The sequence below is a fragment of the Gasterosteus aculeatus genome, chromosome 7 (genome assembly GCF_964276395.1).
Source record: "Gasterosteus aculeatus chromosome 7, fGasAcu3.hap1.1, whole genome shotgun sequence".
Taxonomy (NCBI): Eukaryota; Metazoa; Chordata; class Actinopteri; order Perciformes; family Gasterosteidae; genus Gasterosteus; species Gasterosteus aculeatus.
The window spans coordinates 13,858,329-13,879,841 of NC_135694.1; the positions used below are offsets into that span (position 1 = coordinate 13,858,329).

General features: G+C 37.5%; 1 protein-coding gene across 1 annotated transcript in view; it reads left to right on the forward strand.

Moving 5' to 3' along the window:
• Positions 1-21,149, forward strand: part of LOC120821427 (uncharacterized) — a 47,476-nt gene extending 26,327 nt beyond the window's left edge. The window contains exon 5 of the mRNA XM_040179931.2: positions 1-21,149. This exon is cut by the window's left edge and continues 12,159 nt beyond it. Coding sequence (XP_040035865.2) covers positions 1-19,368 — 19,368 coding nt within the window. The 3' untranslated portion in view covers positions 19,369-21,149.
• Positions 21,150-21,513: the final 364 nt, after the last annotated feature.

The window sequence follows — 21,513 nt, forward strand, 5'->3', positions numbered from 1 at the left end:
CAGATGAAGAGTAGTGCTGACATGGACAGACACAGGTTGGACAATGAGAAGGTCAGATTGGAAGGAGAAAGGTCTGAACTGAAAATAAGAGAATCTCATCTCTTGAATGAAATGAAATCAATAGAAACTTTTAAAGGACAACTTAAAACGCTGACTAAAAGGATGAAGGAAGACAAGAAAGAAAAGAGGAAAAAATTACAACTACATAGTGAAGATGTAGTAGAGCTGTACACTGAATTGAAACAAAAGCTTGCAGCTCTAAATGTACACAAAGAAAGTGTGGCTTTTTCCACCGAGCTGATGGAGAGGGAAAAGAAAAGTCTGATAAGTATACTGTCAGACATGGTCATCCAAAGAGACAACATTCAATGCCAAAGGAAGCAGAAATTTGAGGTGTTCAAAGAATATGTGACCAAACTGAAGGCAGAATTAAGGCAAGAAAGAAATGACCTCGACAGAGAGAGTGAGAAAATGAAGACAGAAAAACTGGACTTGGAGCTGATGAAGTGTGACATTCTGAAACAAAGAGACATATTAGAACAAGAGCAACAAGATATAAAGAGGGAGCAATTCGAACTGGAAACCACAAAGATTGAGATTCATGAACAGAAAGAACTCGGAGAAAATATGTTTATTGAGATAAACAGAGCGAGAGGCTACATTAAGGATTTGATCCTTAAGCTTGATGCAGAAAAAGACAAGTTAAAGGTCGACATGGACATTATTATCTTAAAACAAGATAAACTAGAACTCAATAAAGATGATTCCAATAGACAAAAACAAGAACTGGAAACAATAAAGACGAGTGTAATGGCTGGAAGACAGGAACTGGAACTTTGGAGGGAGGATCTCACCAAGAAGAAAGAAGAGATTGGAGCTGCTATTAACTCCATCAATGGAGAGAAAGAACAACTCAGTCAGATGAAGAGTAGTGCTGACATGGACAGACACAGGTTGGACAATGAGAAGGTCAGATTGGAAGGAGAAAGGTCTGAACTGAAAATAAGAGAATCTCATCTCTTGAATGAAATGAAATTAATAGAAACTTTTAAAGGACAACTTAAAACGCTGACTAAAAGGATGAAGGAAGACAAGAAAGAAAAGAGGAAAAAATTACAACTACATAGTGAAGATGTAGTAGAGCTGTACACTGAATTGAAACAAAAGCTTGCAGCTCTAAATGTACAGAAAGAAAGTGTGGCTTGTTCCACCGAGCTGATGGAGAGGGAAAAGAAAAGTCTGATAAGTATACTGTCAGACATGGTCATCCAAAGAGACAACCTTCAATGCCAAAGGAAGCAGAAATTTGAGGTGTTCGAAGAATATGTGACCAAACTGAAGGCAGAATTAAGGCAAGAAAGAAATGACCTCGACAGAGAGAGTCAGAAAATGAAGACAGAAAAACTGGACTTGGAACTGATGAAGTGTGACATTCTGAAAAAAAGAGACATATTAGAACAAGAGCAACAAGATATAAAGAGGGAGCAATTCGAAATGGAAACCACAAAGATTGAGATTCATAAACAGAAAGAACTCGGAGAAAATATGTTTATTGAGATAAACAGAGCGAGAGGCTACATTAAGGATTTGATCCTTAAGCTTGATGCAGAAAAAGACAGGTCAAAGGTCAACATGGACATTATTATCTTAAAACAAGATAAACTAGAACTCAAGAAAGATGATTCCAATAGACAAAAACAAGAACTGGAAACATTAAAGACGAGTGTAATTGCTGGAAGACAGGGACTGGAACTTTGGAGGGAGGATCTCACCAAGAAGAAAGAAGAGATTGGAGCTGCTATTAACTCCATCAATGGAGAGAAAGAACAACTCAGTCAGATGAAGAGTAGTGCTGACATGGACAGACACAGGTTGGACAATGAGAAGGTCAGATTGGAAGGAGAAAGGTCTGAACTGAAAATAAGAGAAGCTCATCTCTTGAATGAAATGAAATTAATGGAAACTTTTAAAGGACAACTTAAAACGCTGACTAAAAGGATGAAGGAAGACAAGAAAGAAAAGAGGAAAAAATTACAACTACATAGTGAAGATGTAGTAGAGCTGTACACTGAATTGAAACAAAAGCTTGCAGCTCTAAATGTACACAAAGAAAGTGTGGCTTTTTCCACCGAGCTGATGGAGAGGGAAAAGAAAAGTCTGATAAGTATACTGTCAGACATGGTCATCCAAAGAGACAACATTCAATGCCAAAGGAAGCAGAAATTTGAGGTGTTCAAAGAATATGTGACCAAACTGAAGGCAGAATTAAGGCAAGAAAGAAATGACCTCGACAGAGAGAGTGAGAAAATGAAGACAGAAAAACTGGACTTGGAGCTGATGAAGTGTGACATTCTGAAACAAAGAGACATATTAGAACAAGAGCAACAAGATATAAAGAGGGAGCTAATCGAACTGGAAACCACAAAGATTGAGATTCATAAACAGAAAGAACTCGGAGAAAATATGTTTATTGAGATAAACAGAGCGAGAGGCTACATTAAGGATTTGATCCTTAAGCTTGATGCAGAAAAAGACAAGTTAAAGGTCGACATGGACATTATTATCTTAAAACAAGATAAACTAGAACTCAATAAAGGTGATTCCAATAGACAAAAACAAGAACTGGAAACAATAAAGACGAGTGTAATGGCTGGAAGACAGGAACTGGAACTTTGGAGGGAGGATCTCACCAAGAAGAAAGAAGAGATTGGAGCTGCTATTAACTCCATCAATGGAGAGAAAGAACAACTCAGTCAGATGAAGAGTAGTGCTGACATGGACAGACACAGGTTGGACAATGAGAAGGTCAGATTGGAAGGAGAAAGGTCTGAACTGAAAATAAGAGAATCTCATCTCTTGAATGAAATGAAATCAATAGAAACTTTTAAAGGACAACTTAAAACGCTGACTAAAAGGATGAAGGAAGACAAGAAAGAAAAGAGGAAAAAATTACAACTACATAGTGAAGATGTAGTAGAGCTGTACACTGAATTGAAACAAAAGCTTGCAGCTCTAAATGTACAGAAAGAAAGTGTGGCTTGTTCCACCGAGCTGATGGAGAGGGAAAAGAAAAGTCTGATAAGTATACTGTCAGACATGGTCATCCAAAGAGACAACATTCAATGCCAAAGGAAGCAGAAATTTGAGGTGTTCAAAGAATATGTGAACAAACTGAAGGCAGAATTAAGGCAAGAAAGAAATGACCTCGACAGAGAGAGTGAGAAAATGAAGACAGAAAAACTGGACTTGGAGCTGATAAAGTGTGACATTCTGAAACAAAGACACATATTAGAACAAGAGCAACGAGATATAAAGAGGGAGCAATTCGAACTGGAAACCACAAAGATTGAGATTCATAAACAGAAAGAACTCGGAGAAAATATGTTTATTGAGATAAACAGAGCGAGAGGCTACATTAAGGATTTGATCCTTAAGCTTGATGCAGAAAAAGACAAGTTAAAGGTCGACATGGACATTATTATCTTAAAACAAGATAAACTAGAACTCAATAAAGATGATTCCAATAGACAAAAACAAGAACTGGAAACAATAAAGACGAGTGTAATTGCTGGAAGACAGGAACTGGAACTTTGGAGGAAGGATCTCACCAAGAAGAAAGAAGAGATTGGAGCTGCTATTAACTCCATCAATGGAGAGAAAGAACAACTCAGTCAGATGAAGAGTAGTGCTGTCATGGACAGACAAAGGTTGGACAATGAGAAGGTCAGATTGGAAGGAGAAAGGTCTGAACTGAAAATAAGAGAAGCTCATCTCTTGAATGAAATGAAATTAATGGAAACTTTTAAAGGACAACTTAAAACGCTGACTAAAAGGATGAAGGAAGACAAGAAAGAAAAGAGGAAAAAATTACAACTACATAGTGAAGATGTAGTAGAGCTGTACACTGAATTGAAACAAAAGCTTGCAGCTCTAAATGTACAGAAAGAAAGTGTGGCTTGTTCCACCGAGCTGATGGAGAGGGAAAAGAAAAGTCTGATAAGTATACTGTCAGACATGGTCATCCAAAGAGACAACATTCAATGCCAAAGGAAGCAGAAATTTGAGGTGTTCAAAGAATATGTGAACAAACTGAAGGCAGAATTAAGGCAAGAAAGAAATGACCTCGACAGGGAGAGGGAGAAAATGAAGACAGAAAAACTGGACTTGGAGCTGATAAAGTGTGACATTCTGAAACAAAGACACATATTAGAACAAGAGCAACGAGATATAAAGAGGGAGCAATTCGAACTGGAAACCACAAAGATTGAGATTCATAAACAGAAAGAACTCGGAGAAAATATGTTTATTGAGATAAACAGAGTGAGATGCTACATTAAGGATTTGATCCTTAAGCTTCATGCAGAAAAAGACAGGTTAAAGGTCAACATGGACATTATTATCTTAAAACAAGATAAACTAGAACTCAAGAAAGATGATTCCAATAGACAAAAACAAGAACTGGAAACAATAAAGACGAGTGTAATTGCTGGAAGACAGGAACTGGAACTTTGGAGGGAGGATCTCACCAAGAAGAAAGAAGAGATTGGAGCTGCTATTAACTCCATCAATGGAGAGAAAGAACAACTCAGTCAGATGAAGAGTAGTGCTGTCATGGACAGACAAAGGTTGGACAATGAGAAGGTCAGATTGGAAGGAGAAAGGTCTGAACTGAAAATAAGAGAAGCTCATCTCTTGAATGAAATGAAATTAATGGAAACTTTTAAAGGACAACTTAAAACGCTGACTAAAAGGATGAAGGAAGACAAGAAAGAAAAGAGGAAAAAATTACAACTACATAGTGAAGATGTAGTAGAGCTGTACACTGAATTGAAACAAAAGCTTGCAGCTCTAAATGTACACAAAGAAAGTGTGGCTTTTTCCACCGAGCTGATGGAGAGGGAAAAGAAAAGTCTGATAAGTATACTGTCAGACATGGTCATCCAAAGAGACAACATTCAATGCCAAAGGAAGCAGAAATTTGAGGTGTTCAAAGAATATGTGAACAAACTGAAGGCAGAATTAAGGCAAGAAAGAAATGACCTCGACAGAGAGAGTGAGAAAATGAAGACAGAAAAACTGGACTTGGAGCTGATGAAGTGTGACATTCTGAAACAAAGAGACATATTAGAACAAGAGCAACAAGATATAAAGAGGGAGCTAATCGAACTGGAAACCACAAAGATTGAGATTCATAAACAGAAAGAACTCGGAGAAAATATGTTTATTGAGATAAACAGAGCGAGAGGCTACATTAAGGATTTGATCCTTAAGCTTGATGCAGAAAAAGACAAGTTAAAGGTCGACATGGACATTATTATCTTAAAACAAGATAAACTAGAACTCAATAAAGGTGATTCCAATAGACAAAAACAAGAACTGGAAACAATAAAGACGAGTGTAATGGCTGGAAGACAGGAACTGGAACTTTGGAGGGAGGATCTCACCAAGAAGAAAGAAGAGATTGGAGCTGCTATTAACTCCATCAATGGAGAGAAAGAACAACTCAGTCAGATGAAGAGTAGTGCTGACATGGACAGACACAGGTTGGACAATGAGAAGGTCAGATTGGAAGGAGAAAGGTCTGAACTGAAAATAAGAGAATCTCATCTCTTGAATGAAATGAAATCAATAGAAACTTTTAAAGGACAACTTAAAACGCTGACTAAAAGGACGAAGGAAGACAAGAAAGAAAAGAGGAAAAAATTACAACTACATAGTGAAGATGTAGTAGAGCTGTACACTGAATTGAAACAAAAGCTTGCAGCTCTAAATGTACAGAAAGAAAGTGTGGCTTGTTCCACCGAGCTGATGGAGAGGGAAAAGAAAAGTCTGATAAGTATACTGTCAGACATGGTCATCCAAAGAGACAACATTCAATGCCAAAGGAAGCAGAAATTTGAGGTGTTCGAAGAATATGTGACCAAACTGAAGGCAGAATTAAGGCAAGAAAGAAATGACCTCGACAGAGAGAGTGAGAAAATGAAGACAGAAAAACTGGACTTGGAGATGATGAAGTGTGACATTCTGAAACAAAGAGACATATTAGAACAAGAGCAACAAGATATAAGGAGGGAGCAATTCGAACTGGAAACCACAAAAATTGAGATTCATAAACAGAAAGAACGCGGAGAAAATATGTTTATTGAGATAAACAGAGCGAGAGGCTACATTAAGGATTTGATCCTTAAGCTTGATGCAGAAAAAGACAAGTTAAAGGTCGACATGGACATTATTATCTTAAAACAAGATAAACTAGAACTCAATAAAGGTGATTCCAATAGACAAAAACAAGAACTGGAAACAATAAAGACGAGTGTAATTGCTGGAAGACAGGAACTGGAACTTTGGAGGGAGGATCTCACCAAGAAGAAAGAAGAGATTGGAGCTGCTATTAACTCCATCAATGGAGAGAAAGAACAACTCAGTCAGATGAAGAGTAGTGCTGACATGGACAGACACAGGTTGGACAATGAGAAGGTCAGATTGGAAGGAGAAAGGTCTGAACTGAAAATAAGAGAATCTCATCTCTTGAATGAAATGAAATTAATGGAAACTTTTAAAGGACAACTTAAAACGCTGACTAAAAGGATGAAGGAAGACAAGAAAGAAAAGAGGAAAAAATTACAACTACATAGTGAAGATGTAGTAGAGCTGTACACTGAATTGAAACAAAAGCTTGCAGCTCTAAATGTACACAAAGAAAGTGTGGCTTTTTCCACCGAGCTGATGGAGAGGGAAAAGAAAAGTCTGATAAGTATACTGTCAGACATGGTCATCCAAAGAGACAACATTCAATGCCAAAGGAAGCAGAAATTTGAGGTGTTCAAAGAATATGTGACCAAACTGAAGGCAGAATTAAGGCAAGAAAGAAATGACCTCGACAGAGAGAGTGAGAAAATGAAGACCGAAAAACTGGACTTGGAGCTGATGAAGTGTGACATTCTGAAACAAAGAGACATATTAGAACAAGAGCAACAAGATATAAAGAGGGAGCAATTCGAACTGGAAACCACAAAGATTGAGATTCATAAACAGAAAGAACTCGGAGAAAATATGTTTATTGAGATAAACAGAGCGAGAGGCTACATTAAGGATTTGATCCTTAAGCTTGATGCAGAAAAAGACAAGTTAAAGGTTGACATGGACATTATTATCTTAAAACAAGATAAACTAGAACTCAATAAAGATGATTCCAATAGACAAAAACAAGAACTGGAAACAATAAAGACGAGTGTAATGGCTGGAAGACAGGAACTGGAACTTTGGAGGGAGGATCTCACCAAGAAGAAAGAAGAGATTGGAGCTGCTATTAACTCCATCAATGGAGAGAAAGAACAACTCAGTCAGATGAAGAGTAGTGCTGACATGGACAGACACAGGTTAGACAATGAGAAGGTCAGATTGGAAGGAGAAAGGTCTGAACTGAAAATAAGAGAATCTCATCTCTTGAATGAAATGAAATCAATAGAAACTTTTAAAGGACAACTTAACACGCTGACTAAAAGGATGAAGGAAGACAAGAAAGAAAAGAGGAAAAAATTACAACTACATAGTGAAGATGTAGTAGAGATGTACACTGAATTGAAACAAAAGCTTGCAGCTCTAAATGTACAGAAAGAAAGTGTGGCTTTTTCCACCGAGCTGATGGAGAGGGAAAAGAAAAGTCTGATAAGTATACTGTCAGACATGGTCATCCAAAGAGACAACATTCAATGCCAAAGGAAGCAGAAATTTGAGGTGTTCAAAGAATATGTGAACAAACTGACGGCAGAATTAAGGCAAGAAAGAAATGACCTCGACAGAGAGAGTGAGAAAATGAAGACAGAAAAACTGGACTTGGAGCTGATAAAGTGTGACATTCTGAAACAAAGACACATATTAGAACAAGAGCAACGAGATATAAAGAGGGAGCAATTCGAACTGGAAACCACAAAGATTGAGATTCATAAACAGAAAGAACTCGGAGAAAATGTGTTTATTGAGATAAACAGAGCGAGAGGCTACATTAAGGATTTGATCCTTAAGCTTGATGCAGAAAAAGACAGGTTAAAGGTCAACATGGACATTATTATCTTAAAACAAGATAAACTAGAACTCAAGAAAGATGATTCCAATAGACAAAAACAAGAACTGGAAACAATAAAGACGAGTGTAATTGCTGGAAGACAGGAACTGGAACTTTGGAGGGAGGATCTCACCAAGAAGAAAGAAGAGATTGGAGCTGCAATTAACTCCATCAATGGAGAGAAAGAACAACTCAGTCAGATGAAGAGTAGTGCTGACATGGACAGACACAGGTTGGACAATGAGAAGGTCAGATTGGAAGGAGAAAGGTCTGAACTGAAAATAAGAGAAGCTCATCTCTTGAATGAAATGAAATCAATAGAAACTTTTAAAGGACAACTTAACACGCTGACTAAAAGGATGAAGGAAGACAAGAAAGAAAAGAGGAAAAAATTACAACTACATAGTGAAGATGTAGTAGAGCTGTACACTGAATTGAAACAAAAGCTTGCAGCTCTAAATGTACAGAAAGAAAGTGTGGCTTGTTCCACCGAGCTGATGAAGAGGGAAAAGAAAAGTCTGATAAGTATACTGTCAGACATGGTCATCCAAAGAGACAACATTCAATGCCAAATGAAGCAGAAATTTGAGGTGTTCAAAGAATATGTGACCAAACTGAAGGCAGAATTAAGGCAAGAAAGAAATGACCTCGACAGAGAGAGTGAGAAAATGAAGACAGAAAAACTGGACTTGGAGCTGATAAAGTGTGACATTCTGAAACAAAGACACATATTAGAACAAGAGCAACGAGATATAAAGAGGGAGCAATTCGAACTGGAAACCACAAAGATTGAGATTCATAAACAGAAAGAACTCGGAGAAAATGTGTTTATTGAGATAAACAGAGCGAGAGGCTACATTAAGGATTTGATCCTTAAGCTTCATGCAGAAAAAGACAGGTTAAAGGTCAACATGGACATTATTATCTTAAAACAAGATAAACTAGAACTCAAGAAAGATGATTCCAATAGACAAAAACAAGAACTGGAAACAATAAAGACGAGTGTAATTGCTGGAAGACAGGAACTGGAACTTTGGAGGGAGGATCTCACCAAGAAGAAAGAAGAGATTGGAGCTGCTATTAACTCCATCAATGGAGAGAAAGAACAACTCAGTCAGATGAAGAGTAGTGCTGACATGGACAGACACAGGTTGGACAATGAGAAGGTCAGATTGGAAGGAGAAAGGTCTGAACTGAAAATAAGAGAAGCTCATCTCTTGAATGAAATGAAATCAATAGAAACTTTTAAAGGACAACTTAACACGATGACTAAAAGGATGAGGGAAGACAAGAAAGAAAAGAGGAAAAAATTACAACTACATAGTGAAGATGTAGTAGAGATGTACACTGAATTGAAACAAAAGCTTGCAGCTCTAAATGTACAGAAAGAAAGTGTGGCTTGTTCCACCGAGCTGATGGAGAGGGAAAAGAAAAGTCTGATAAGTATACTGTCAGACATGGTCATCCAAAGAGACAACATTCAATGCCAAAGGAAGCAGAAATTTGAGGTGTTCGAAGAATATGTGACCAAACTGAAGGCAGAATTAAGGCAAGAAAGAAATGACCTCGACAGAGAGAGTGAGAAAATGAAGACAGAAAAACTGGACTTGGAGCTGATGAAGTGTGACATTCTGAAACAAAGACACATATTAGAACAAGAGCAACAAGATATAAAGAGGGAGCAATTCGAACTGGAAACCACAAAGATTGAGATTCATAAACAGAAAGAACTCGGAGAAAATATGTTTATTGAGATAAACAGAGCGAGAGGCTACATTAAGGATTTGATCCTTAAGCTACATGCAGAAAAAGACAGGTTAAAGGTCAACATGGACATTATTATCTTAAAACAAGATAAACTAGAACTCAAGAAAGATGATTCCAATAGACAAAAACAAGAACTGGAAACAATAAAGACGAGTGTAATTGCTGGAAGACAGGAACTGGAACTTTGGAGGGAGGATCTGACCAAGAAGAAAGAAGAGATTGGAGCTGCTATTAACTCCATCAATGGAGAGAAAGAACAACTCAGTCAGATGAAGAGTAGTGCTGACATGGACAGACACAGGTTGGACAATGAGAAGGTCAGATTGGAAGGAGAAAGGTCTGAACTGAAAATAAGAGAATCTCATCTCTTGAATGAAATGAAATCAATAGAAACTTTTAAAGGACAACTTAAAACGCTGACTAAAAGGATGAAGGAAGACAAGAAAGAAAAGAGGAAAAAATTACAACTACATAGTGAAGATGTAGTAGAGCTGTACACTGAATTGAAACAAAAGCTTGCAGCTCTAAATGTACACAAAGAAAGTGTGGCTTTTTCCACCGAGCTGATGGAGAGGGAAAAGAAAAGTCTGATAAGTATACTGTCAGACATGGTCATCCAAAGAGACAACATTCAATGCCAAAGGAAGCAGAAATTTGAGGTGTTCAAAGAATATGTGACCAAACTGAAGGCAGAATTAAGGCAAGAAAGAAATGACCTCGACAGAGAGAGTGAGAAAATGAAGACAGAAAAACTGGACTTGGAGCTGATGAAGTGTGACATTCTGAAACAAAGACACATATTAGAACAAGAGCAACAAGATATAAAGAGGGAGCAATTCGAACTGGAAACCACAAAGATTGAGATTCATAAACAGAAAGAACTCGGAGAAAATATGTTTATTGAGATAAACAGAGCGAGAGGCTACATTAAGGATTTGATCCTTAAGCTACATGCAGAAAAAGACAGGTTAAAGGTCAACATGGACATTATTATCTTAAAACAAGATAAACTAGAACTCAAGAAAGATGATTCCAATAGACAAAAACAAGAACTGGAAACAATAAAGACGAGTGTAATTGCTGGAAGACAGGAACTGGAACTTTGGAGGGAGGATCTGACCAAGAAGAAAGAAGAGATTGGAGCTGCTATTAACTCCATCAATGGAGAGAAAGAACAACTCAGTCAGATGAAGAGTAGTGCTGACATGGACAGACACAGGTTGGACAATGAGAAGGTCAGATTGGAAGGAGAAAGGTCTGAACTGAAAATAAGAGAATCTCATCTCTTGAATGAAATGAAATCAATAGAAACTTTTAAAGGACAACTTAAAACGCTGACTAAAAGGATGAAGGAAGACAAGAAAGAAAAGAGGAAAAAATTACAACTACATAGTGAAGATGTAGTAGAGCTGTACACTGAATTGAAACAAAAGCTTGCAGCTCTAAATGTACACAAAGAAAGTGTGGCTTTTTCCACCGAGCTGATGGAGAGGGAAAAGAAAAGTCTGATAAGTATACTGTCAGACATGGTCATCCAAAGAGACAACATTCAATGCCAAAGGAAGCAGAAATTTGAGGTGTTCAAAGAATATGTGACCAAACTGAAGGCAGAATTAAGGCAAGAAAGAAATGACCTCGACAGAGAGAGTGAGAAAATGAAGACAGAAAAACTGGACTTGGAGCTGATGAAGTGTGACATTCTGAAACAAAGAGACATATTAGAACAAGAGCAACAAGATATAAAGAGGGAGCAATTCGAACTGGAAACCACAAAGATTGAGATTCATGAACAGAAAGAACTCGGAGAAAATATGTTTATTGAGATAAACAGAGCGAGAGGCTACATTAAGGATTTGATCCTTAAGCTTGATGCAGAAAAAGACAAGTTAAAGGTCGACATGGACATTATTATCTTAAAACAAGATAAACTAGAACTCAATAAAGATGATTCCAATAGACAAAAACAAGAACTGGAAACAATAAAGACGAGTGTAATGGCTGGAAGACAGGAACTGGAACTTTGGAGGGAGGATCTCACCAAGAAGAAAGAAGAGATTGGAGCTGCTATTAACTCCATCAATGGAGAGAAAGAACAACTCAGTCAGATGAAGAGTAGTGCTGACATGGACAGACACAGGTTGGACAATGAGAAGGTCAGATTGGAAGGAGAAAGGTCTGAACTGAAAATAAGAGAATCTCATCTCTTGAATGAAATGAAATCAATAGAAACTTTTAAAGGACAACTTAAAACGCTGACTAAAAGGATGAAGGAAGACAAGAAAGAAAAGAGGAAAAAATTACAACTACATAGTGAAGATGTAGTAGAGCTGTACACTGAATTGAAACAAAAGCTTGCAGCTCTAAATGTACAGAAAGAAAGTGTGGCTTGTTCCACCGAGCTGATGGAGAGGGAAAAGAAAAGTCTGATAAGTATACTGTCAGACATGGTCATCCAAAGAGACAACCTTCAATGCCAAAGGAAGCAGAAATTTGAGGTGTTCGAAGAATATGTGACCAAACTGAAGGCAGAATTAAGGCAAGAAAGAAATGACCTCGACAGAGAGAGTCAGAAAATGAAGACAGAAAAACTGGACTTGGAACTGATGAAGTGTGACATTCTGAAAAAAAGAGACATATTAGAACAAGAGCAACAAGATATAAAGAGGGAGCAATTCGAAATGGAAACCACAAAGATTGAGATTCATAAACAGAAAGAACTCGGAGAAAATATGTTTATTGAGATAAACAGAGCGAGAGGCTACATTAAGGATTTGATCCTTAAGCTTGATGCAGAAAAAGACAAGTTAAAGGTCGACATGGACATTATTATCTTAAAACAAGATAAACTAGAACTCAATAAAGATGATTCCAATAGACAAAAACAAGAACTGGAAACAATAAAGACGAGTGTAATGGCTGGAAGACAGGAACTGGAACTTTGGAGGGAGGATCTCACCAAGAAGAAAGAAGAGATTGGAGCTGCTATTAACTCCATCAATGGAGAGAAAGAACAACTCAGTCAGATGAAGAGTAGTGCTGACATGGACAGACACAGGTTGGACAATGAGAAGGTCAGATTGGAAGGAGAAAGGTCTGAACTGAAAATAAGAGAATCTCATCTCTTGAATGAAATGAAATCAATAGAAACTTTTAAAGGACAACTTAAAACGCTGACTAAAAGGATGAAGGAAGACAAGAAAGAAAAGAGGAAAAAATTACAACTACATAGTGAAGATGTAGTAGAGCTGTACACTGAATTGAAACAAAAGCTTGCAGCTCTAAATGTACAGAAAGAAAGTGTGGCTTGTTCCACCGAGCTGATGGAGAGGGAAAAGAAAAGTCTGATAAGTATACTGTCAGACATGGTCATCCAAAGAGACAACCTTCAATGCCAAAGGAAGCAGAAATTTGAGGTGTTCGAAGAATATGTGACCAAACTGAAGGCAGAATTAAGGCAAGAAAGAAATGACCTCGACAGAGAGAGTCAGAAAATGAAGACAGAAAAACTGGACTTGGAACTGATGAAGTGTGACATTCTGAAAAAAAGAGACATATTAGAACAAGAGCAACAAGATATAAAGAGGGAGCAATTCGAAATGGAAACCACAAAGATTGAGATTCATAAACAGAAAGAACTCGGAGAAAATATGTTTATTGAGATAAACAGAGCGAGAGGCTACATTAAGGATTTGATCCTTAAGCTTGATGCAGAAAAAGACAAGTCAAAGGTCAACATGGACATTATTATCTTAAAACAAGATAAACTAGAACTCAAGAAAGATGATTCCAATAGACAAAAACAAGAACTGGAAACATTAAAGACGAGTGTAATTGCTGGAAGACAGGGACTGGAACTTTGGAGGGAGGATCTCACCAAGAAGAAAGAAGAGATTGGAGCTGCTATTAACTCCATCAATGGAGAGAAAGAACAACTCAGTCAGATGAAGAGTAGTGCTGACATGGACAGACACAGGTTGGACAATGAGAAGGTCAGATTGGAAGGAGAAAGGTCTGAACTGAAAATAAGAGAAGCTCATCTCTTGAATGAAATGAAATTAATGGAAACTTTTAAAGGACAACTTAAAACGCTGACTAAAAGGATGAAGGAAGACAAGAAAGAAAAGAGGAAAAAATTACAACTACATAGTGAAGATGTAGTAGAGCTGTACACTGAATTGAAACAAAAGCTTGCAGCTCTAAATGTACACAAAGAAAGTGTGGCTTTTTCCACCGAGCTGATGGAGAGGGAAAAGAAAAGTCTGATAAGTATACTGTCAGACATGGTCATCCAAAGAGACAACATTCAATGCCAAAGGAAGCAGAAATTTGAGGTGTTCAAAGAATATGTGACCAAACTGAAGGCAGAATTAAGGCAAGAAAGAAATGACCTCGACAGAGAGAGTGAGAAAATGAAGACAGAAAAACTGGACTTGGAGCTGATGAAGTGTGACATTCTGAAACAAAGAGACATATTAGAACAAGAGCAACAAGATATAAAGAGGGAGCTAATCGAACTGGAAACCACAAAGATTGAGATTCATAAACAGAAAGAACTCGGAGAAAATATGTTTATTGAGATAAACAGAGCGAGAGGCTACATTAAGGATTTGATCCTTAAGCTTGATGCAGAAAAAGACAAGTTAAAGGTCGACATGGACATTATTATCTTAAAACAAGATAAACTAGAACTCAATAAAGGTGATTCCAATAGACAAAAACAAGAACTGGAAACAATAAAGACGAGTGTAATGGCTGGAAGACAGGAACTGGAACTTTGGAGGGAGGATCTCACCAAGAAGAAAGAAGAGATTGGAGCTGCTATTAACTCCATCAATGGAGAGAAAGAACAACTCAGTCAGATGAAGAGTAGTGCTGACATGGACAGACACAGGTTGGACAATGAGAAGGTCAGATTGGAAGGAGAAAGGTCTGAACTGAAAATAAGAGAATCTCATCTCTTGAATGAAATGAAATCAATAGAAACTTTTAAAGGACAACTTAAAACGCTGACTAAAAGGATGAAGGAAGACAAGAAAGAAAAGAGGAAAAAATTACAACTACATAGTGAAGATGTAGTAGAGCTGTACACTGAATTGAAACAAAAGCTTGCAGCTCTAAATGTACAGAAAGAAAGTGTGGCTTGTTCCACCGAGCTGATGGAGAGGGAAAAGAAAAGTCTGATAAGTATACTGTCAGACATGGTCATCCAAAGAGACAACATTCAATGCCAAAGGAAGCAGAAATTTGAGGTGTTCAAAGAATATGTGAACAAACTGAAGGCAGAATTAAGGCAAGAAAGAAATGACCTCGACAGGGAGAGGGAGAAAATGAAGACAGAAAAACTGGACTTGGAGCTGATAAAGTGTGACATTCTGAAACAAAGACACATATTAGAACAAGAGCAACGAGATATAAAGAGGGAGCAATTCGAACTGGAAACCACAAAGATTGAGATTCATAAACAGAAAGAACTCGGAGAAAATATGTTTATTGAGATAAACAGAGTGAGATGCTACATTAAGGATTTGATCCTTAAGCTTCATGCAGAAAAAGACAGGTTAAAGGTCAACATGGACATTATTATCTTAAAACAAGATAAACTAGAACTCAAGAAAGATGATTCCAATAGACAAAAACAAGAACTGGAAACAATAAAGACGAGTGTAATTGCTGGAAGACAGGAACTGGAACTTTGGAGGGAGGATCTCACCAAGAAGAAAGAAGAGATTGGAGCTGCTATTAACTCCATCAATGGAGAGAAAGAACAACTCAGTCAGATGAAGAGTAGTGCTGTCATGGACAGACAAAGGTTGGACAATGAGAAGGTCAGATTGGAAGGAGAAAGGTCTGAACTGAAAATAAGAGAAGCTCATCTCTTGAATGAAATGAAATTAATGGAAACTTTTAAAGGACAACTTAAAACGCTGACTAAAAGGATGAAGGAAGACAAGAAAGAAAAGAGGAAAAAATTACAACTACATAGTGAAGATGTAGTAGAGCTGTACACTGAATTGAAACAAAAGCTTGCAGCTCTAAATGTACACAAAGAAAGTGTGGCTTTTTCCACCGAGCTGATGGAGAGGGAAAAGAAAAGTCTGATAAGTATACTGTCAGACATGGTCATCCAAAGAGACAACATTCAATGCCAAAGGAAGCAGAAATTTGAGGTGTTCAAAGAATATGTGAACAAACTGAAGGCAGAATTAAGGCAAGAAAGAAATGACCTCGACAGAGAGAGTGAGAAAATGAAGACAGAAAAACTGGACTTGGAGCTGATGAAGTGTGACATTCTGAAACAAAGAGACATATTAGAACAAGAGCAACAAGATATAAAGAGGGAGCTAATCGAACTGGAAACCACAAAGATTGAGATTCATAAACAGAAAGAACTCGGAGAAAATATGTTTATTGAGATAAACAGAGCGAGAGGCTACATTAAGGATTTGATCCTTAAGCTTGATGCAGAAAAAGACAAGTTAAAGGTCGACATGGACATTATTATCTTAAAACAAGATAAACTAGAACTCAATAAAGGTGATTCCAATAGACAAAAACAAGAACTGGAAACAATAAAGACGAGTGTAATGGCTGGAAGACAGGAACTGGAACTTTGGAGGGAGGATCTCACCAAGAAGAAAGAAGAGATTGGAGCTGCTATTAACTCCATCAATGGAGAGAAAGAACAACTCAGTCAGATGAAGAGTAGTGCTGACATGGACAGACACAGGTTGGACAATGAGAAGGTCAGATTGGAAGGAGAAAGGTCTGAACTGAAAATAAGAGAATCTCATCTCTTGAATGAAATGAAATTAATGGAAACTTTTAAAGGACAACTTAAAACGCTGACTAAAAGGATGAAGGAAGACAAGAAAGAAAAGAGGAAAAAATTACAACTACATAGTGAAGATGTAGTAGAGCTGTACACTGAATTGAAACAAAAGCTTGCAGCTCTAAATGTACACAAAGAAAGTGTGGCTTTTTCCACCGAGCTGATGGAGAGGGAAAAGAAAAGTCTGATAAGTATACTGTCAGACATGGTCATCCAAAGAGACAACATTCAATGCCAAAGGAAGCAGAAATTTGAGGTGTTCAAAGAATATGTGACCAAACTGAAGGCAGAATTAAGGCAAGAAAGAAATGACCTCGACAGAGAGAGTGAGAAAATGAAGACCGAAAAACTGGACTTGGAGCTGATGAAGTGTGACATTCTGAAACAAAGAGACATATTAGAACAAGAGCAACAAGATATAAAGAGGGAGCAATTCGAACTGGAAACCACAAAGATTGAGATTCATAAACAGAAAGAACTCGGAGAAAATATGTTTATTGAGATAAACAGAGCGAGAGGCTACATTAAGGATTTGATCCTTAAGCTTGATGCAGAAAAAGACAAGTTAAAGGTTGACATGGACATTATTATCTTAAAACAAGATAAACTAGAACTCAATAAAGATGATTCCAATAGACAAAAACAAGAACTGGAAACAATAAAGACGAGTGTAATGGCTGGAAGACAGGAACTGGAACTTTGGAGGGAGGATCTCACCAAGAAGAAAGAAGAGATTGGAGCTGCTATTAACTCCATCAATGGAGAGAAAGAACAACTCAGTCAGATGAAGAGTAGTGCTGACATGGACAGACACAGGTTAGACAATGAGAAGGTCAGATTGGAAGGAGAAAGGTCTGAACTGAAAATAAGAGAATCTCATCTCTTGAATGAAATGAAATCAATAGAAACTTTTAAAGGACAACTTAAAACGCTGACTAAAAGGATGAAGGAAGACAAGAAAGAAAAGAGGAAAAAATTACAACTACATAGTGAAGATGTAGTAGAGCTGTACACTGAATTGAAACAAAAGCTTGCAGCTCTAAATGTACAGAAAGAAAGTGTGGCTTGTTCCACCGAGCTGATGGAGAGGGAAAAGAAAAGTCTGATAAGTATACGGTCAGACATGGTCATCCAAAGAGACAACATTCAATGCCAAAGGAAGCAGAAATTTGAGGTGTTCAAAGAATATGTGAACAAACTGAAGGCAGAATTAACGCAAGAAAGAAATGACCTCGACAGAGAGAGTGAGAAAATGAAGACAGAAAAACTGGACTTGGAGCTGATGAAGTGTGACATTCTGAAACAAAGAGACATATTAGAACAAGAGCAACAAGATATAAAGAGGGAGCAAATCGAACTGGAAACCACAAAGATGGAGATTCATAAACAGAAAGAACTCGGAGAAAATATGTTTATTGAGATAAACAGAGCGAGAGGCTACATTAAGGATTTGATCCTTAAGCTTGATGCAGAAAAAGACAAGTTAAAGGTCGACATGGACATTATTATCTTAAAACAAGATAAACTAGAACTCAAGAAAGATGATTTCAATAGACGAAAACAAGAACTGGAAACAATGAAGACGAGTGTAATGGCTGGAAGACAGGAACTGGAACTTTGGAGGGGGGATCTCAACAAGAAGGAAGAGATTGGAGCTGCCAAGTTCTCTAGGTCAATTCACCTCATACAACCCAGGAGACCAAAAATCATTCAATTTAATCCAAGGAGACAAAAGGACTACAAAATGGATATGCATACATCTAGGAAGATCTATAGGGACAGGCTCCCTTTTGACTTGACGCCAAAACCAAAGAAACAAATGGTGACAATTAAGATTGACAAGGCAGTACAAACTGAGGTCGTAATAGAATGGCTTCAAAAGGACAATGACGAGAAACCATATTTTATTAAACTTATACAATTTGAACATGAGAAGGGTGAAAAACACCCTAATGTGACCAATCAGACTCAAAAACATCAGTGGAAGTTAGGAGACACACATTATTTTGGAATAAAAGACAAATACTTATTAACTAAGAGGGAAGATATGCTGATACTCAAGAATGAAGAGGTAAAAAATGATCAAATTACTAAACTTGCAAAAACATTGGCGGCGTCTACTGTTGATTTTACAGATGTGAAAATGTCAAAAAGACATTATTTGCGAAAGCTCTGGAAGGACACAAAAATGGAACGGATGGAAATTGATCAGATGAAGCACATGAGTCATGAAATGAGAAACTACCTTGAGAAAAGAATCAATGTGATTGATCGCTTTGTCAAGATAACGTGGTCCCAAAAAGAAAAGAAACTCTTAGAGGAGATACAGAAACCAGAGTTATGTAAAGACATGACATCCCAGAGTAACTTCGGGAGAGGCCGCAAAAAAAACAATGACAAATACACACAGCTTGGACAATGTGAAGTTCAATTTGAGAAACTAAGTGTTAATGGAGTGTCAGGGACAGTGACAACTAGTTACAAGGCTAAACAAACCAACCAGGTTAATACAACCAAAGAGAATGCAACATTCCCGTTGACGGAACATGCTTTTGCCAAAATGTACCAAGCGCCGATAATAAAAGAAGAAACTCAGGTAGCTCCAGAGACGTCCAGTGGGCTCCTCTGTCAGTTGCAGCATTATTGCTATCGATGCTGCTACCACTGCTGTGGATGCTGGAAGCCCAGCCTCCATGAAGAGAATTGAGAGACCTGTATTCTGTATGTGAATGATCCTGCCATACATTTTAAACACAAAACATTTGGAAGTGTTTCTGTAGTCAAATGTAGTCATTTTAGGGCTGTGAATAGAATTTTTAAAAATTAACTAATTAATGGCGGTTGTTATTTTTAATGAATGTTTGTTTTTCTTTTAAAGACGTAAAACGTAATGAGTAATCACTTTAGAAAGCGTGCATTTTAGACACTTGTTTAAATGTTAACGTCATTTTAAACACAAAACTACACACATTTGATCATCTTGGAGGCAGAATTCCAACAGGTGTTGCAACTCTGCACTTTGCTCTCAACTCTCCATAATTTAACGGCTGTTTTTGAAGTGCCAACAATCTCCCCACATTTAGCAAGGCCGTTAGCAAGGATGGTCAGGGACACAGTGGTGGTCCTCTGCAGACCTGCGTGCCACGCAGGGTAATGTTATATTTTCAGATGGAAGTAGCATAGCAGCAAGCTTAGCATAGCAGTGCTTTAAGTGGTCCGTTTGACACTCACCCCCCTTCTGTTTGACACGTGGAGTAATTCCTCTGCACAGTTCTCCGCTGTACGTCGCGCCTATTTTTGCTTTACTTCCAATGCTAAAAGCTCTCTCCACCTTGATGTAACTCACTACCGCGGTAAACAAACGTAAAAAAAATGTTATTGCATTCATCTCTGCCACAGCCCTTATATATATAAAAACATATATAACTTTGCTCTCTTTCCAACTGGCAAGTAGTTACAGCAGTGTAGAACTTGACATGGCATTGTTGTATTATCTTGGCCAAAAGAAGTTATAGGGAGATCAGACCAAAATTCTGAGAAATAGTATGTACTCTTGATATTGCCATGGCTTTGACAAAGGCTGTCATTCCACCCAACATTGACCATTAGTCTTTCCTCGGAGCTCGATTTCCTTCTTTAAATACACCCATTTTCTTCCAAATGCCTTTAACCTATGGAAAGGGGTATAGACAAAGGTGGAACATTTTATAAAAACATTGCTTTTTAATTAAACTCTTTTGCTAGTAAAATCTAATAAGGTGGCCAAATATGTATAGCAACAGTTGGCATTCTAAAACTTTTTATTCCTTAATTTGTAAATTGGGTTAGCGTATATATTTCAACACAAAGGTCAGATAGGACTTTTTAAATAGATATGCTATATCCTTCTCTTAGAATTATTCTAAGATGCTATTCTTTCAATAAAGGCATATTATAGCTGCATGGTGCCTAAAGACTGTGTTAGTATGCTTACAAAGAAGGTCTTAGTGTAAATTACTATACTCAGCCAGTCAGAAACAAGAAAGACTGGATAACAGCCTTGTGACATTATGTATAAGTAACATATGAGTAAACCATATTTAGCCTAAAAGTTTTGAATTGATGTACATTTACATGGAAATTACGGAGTTTTAGGAAGAGGGCCCCCCAGTAAATCTAAATGCAGGCCACAACATATGACTGGAGATATTGCATTATATGTTTTTAAGTAACTTAAAGATGCCCAGTCGAAAGACACTGAACCAACGGCTCACAAGAAGTAGCTCGCAGGAATTTGGAGACAAGCTCCAAAGTCAGGGAGCTCCGTTTTTGTAGAAGGAGGACAGAGTGATAGCGTGGAATGATGATGGCTATGATGGAAAATGTATATAACCTGATGGATTACTTTTTTCGGGGTTCTTGAGCGGAAGCATAGGTCTGTATTGTGAAGCCTCAGGAGACCTTTGCATCACAATTTTTTATTTTTTATTAAAGCCACTTATAACACAACGTATCCTGAAATTCTTTGTCCCAGCCTAAAGATTTCCTTGAAATTCAATCTTATAAACTTTGCAAAAAAACTACCAACACTACATGATAGTCTTGATAAGTACACACGAGTTAGTGACTATTTGTCTCAATAAACATCACCATGTTTCTAGGATTCTCCTTTGGGAGAAGTATGTCTGCGCGTGGTTCAATCAGAAAGAGTGTGATTTGGCTCTATAGTTTTGGTTACTTATATTATGTATATAAGTTTGACTTGAGATGAAGACCTCATGAAGTACTCTCGTTTAGGCTAAGCCTTGGAGTAACAACAAATTACCTACAGTAACAACAAATGCCTACACATTTATTCCACAGTTGAAGAAAT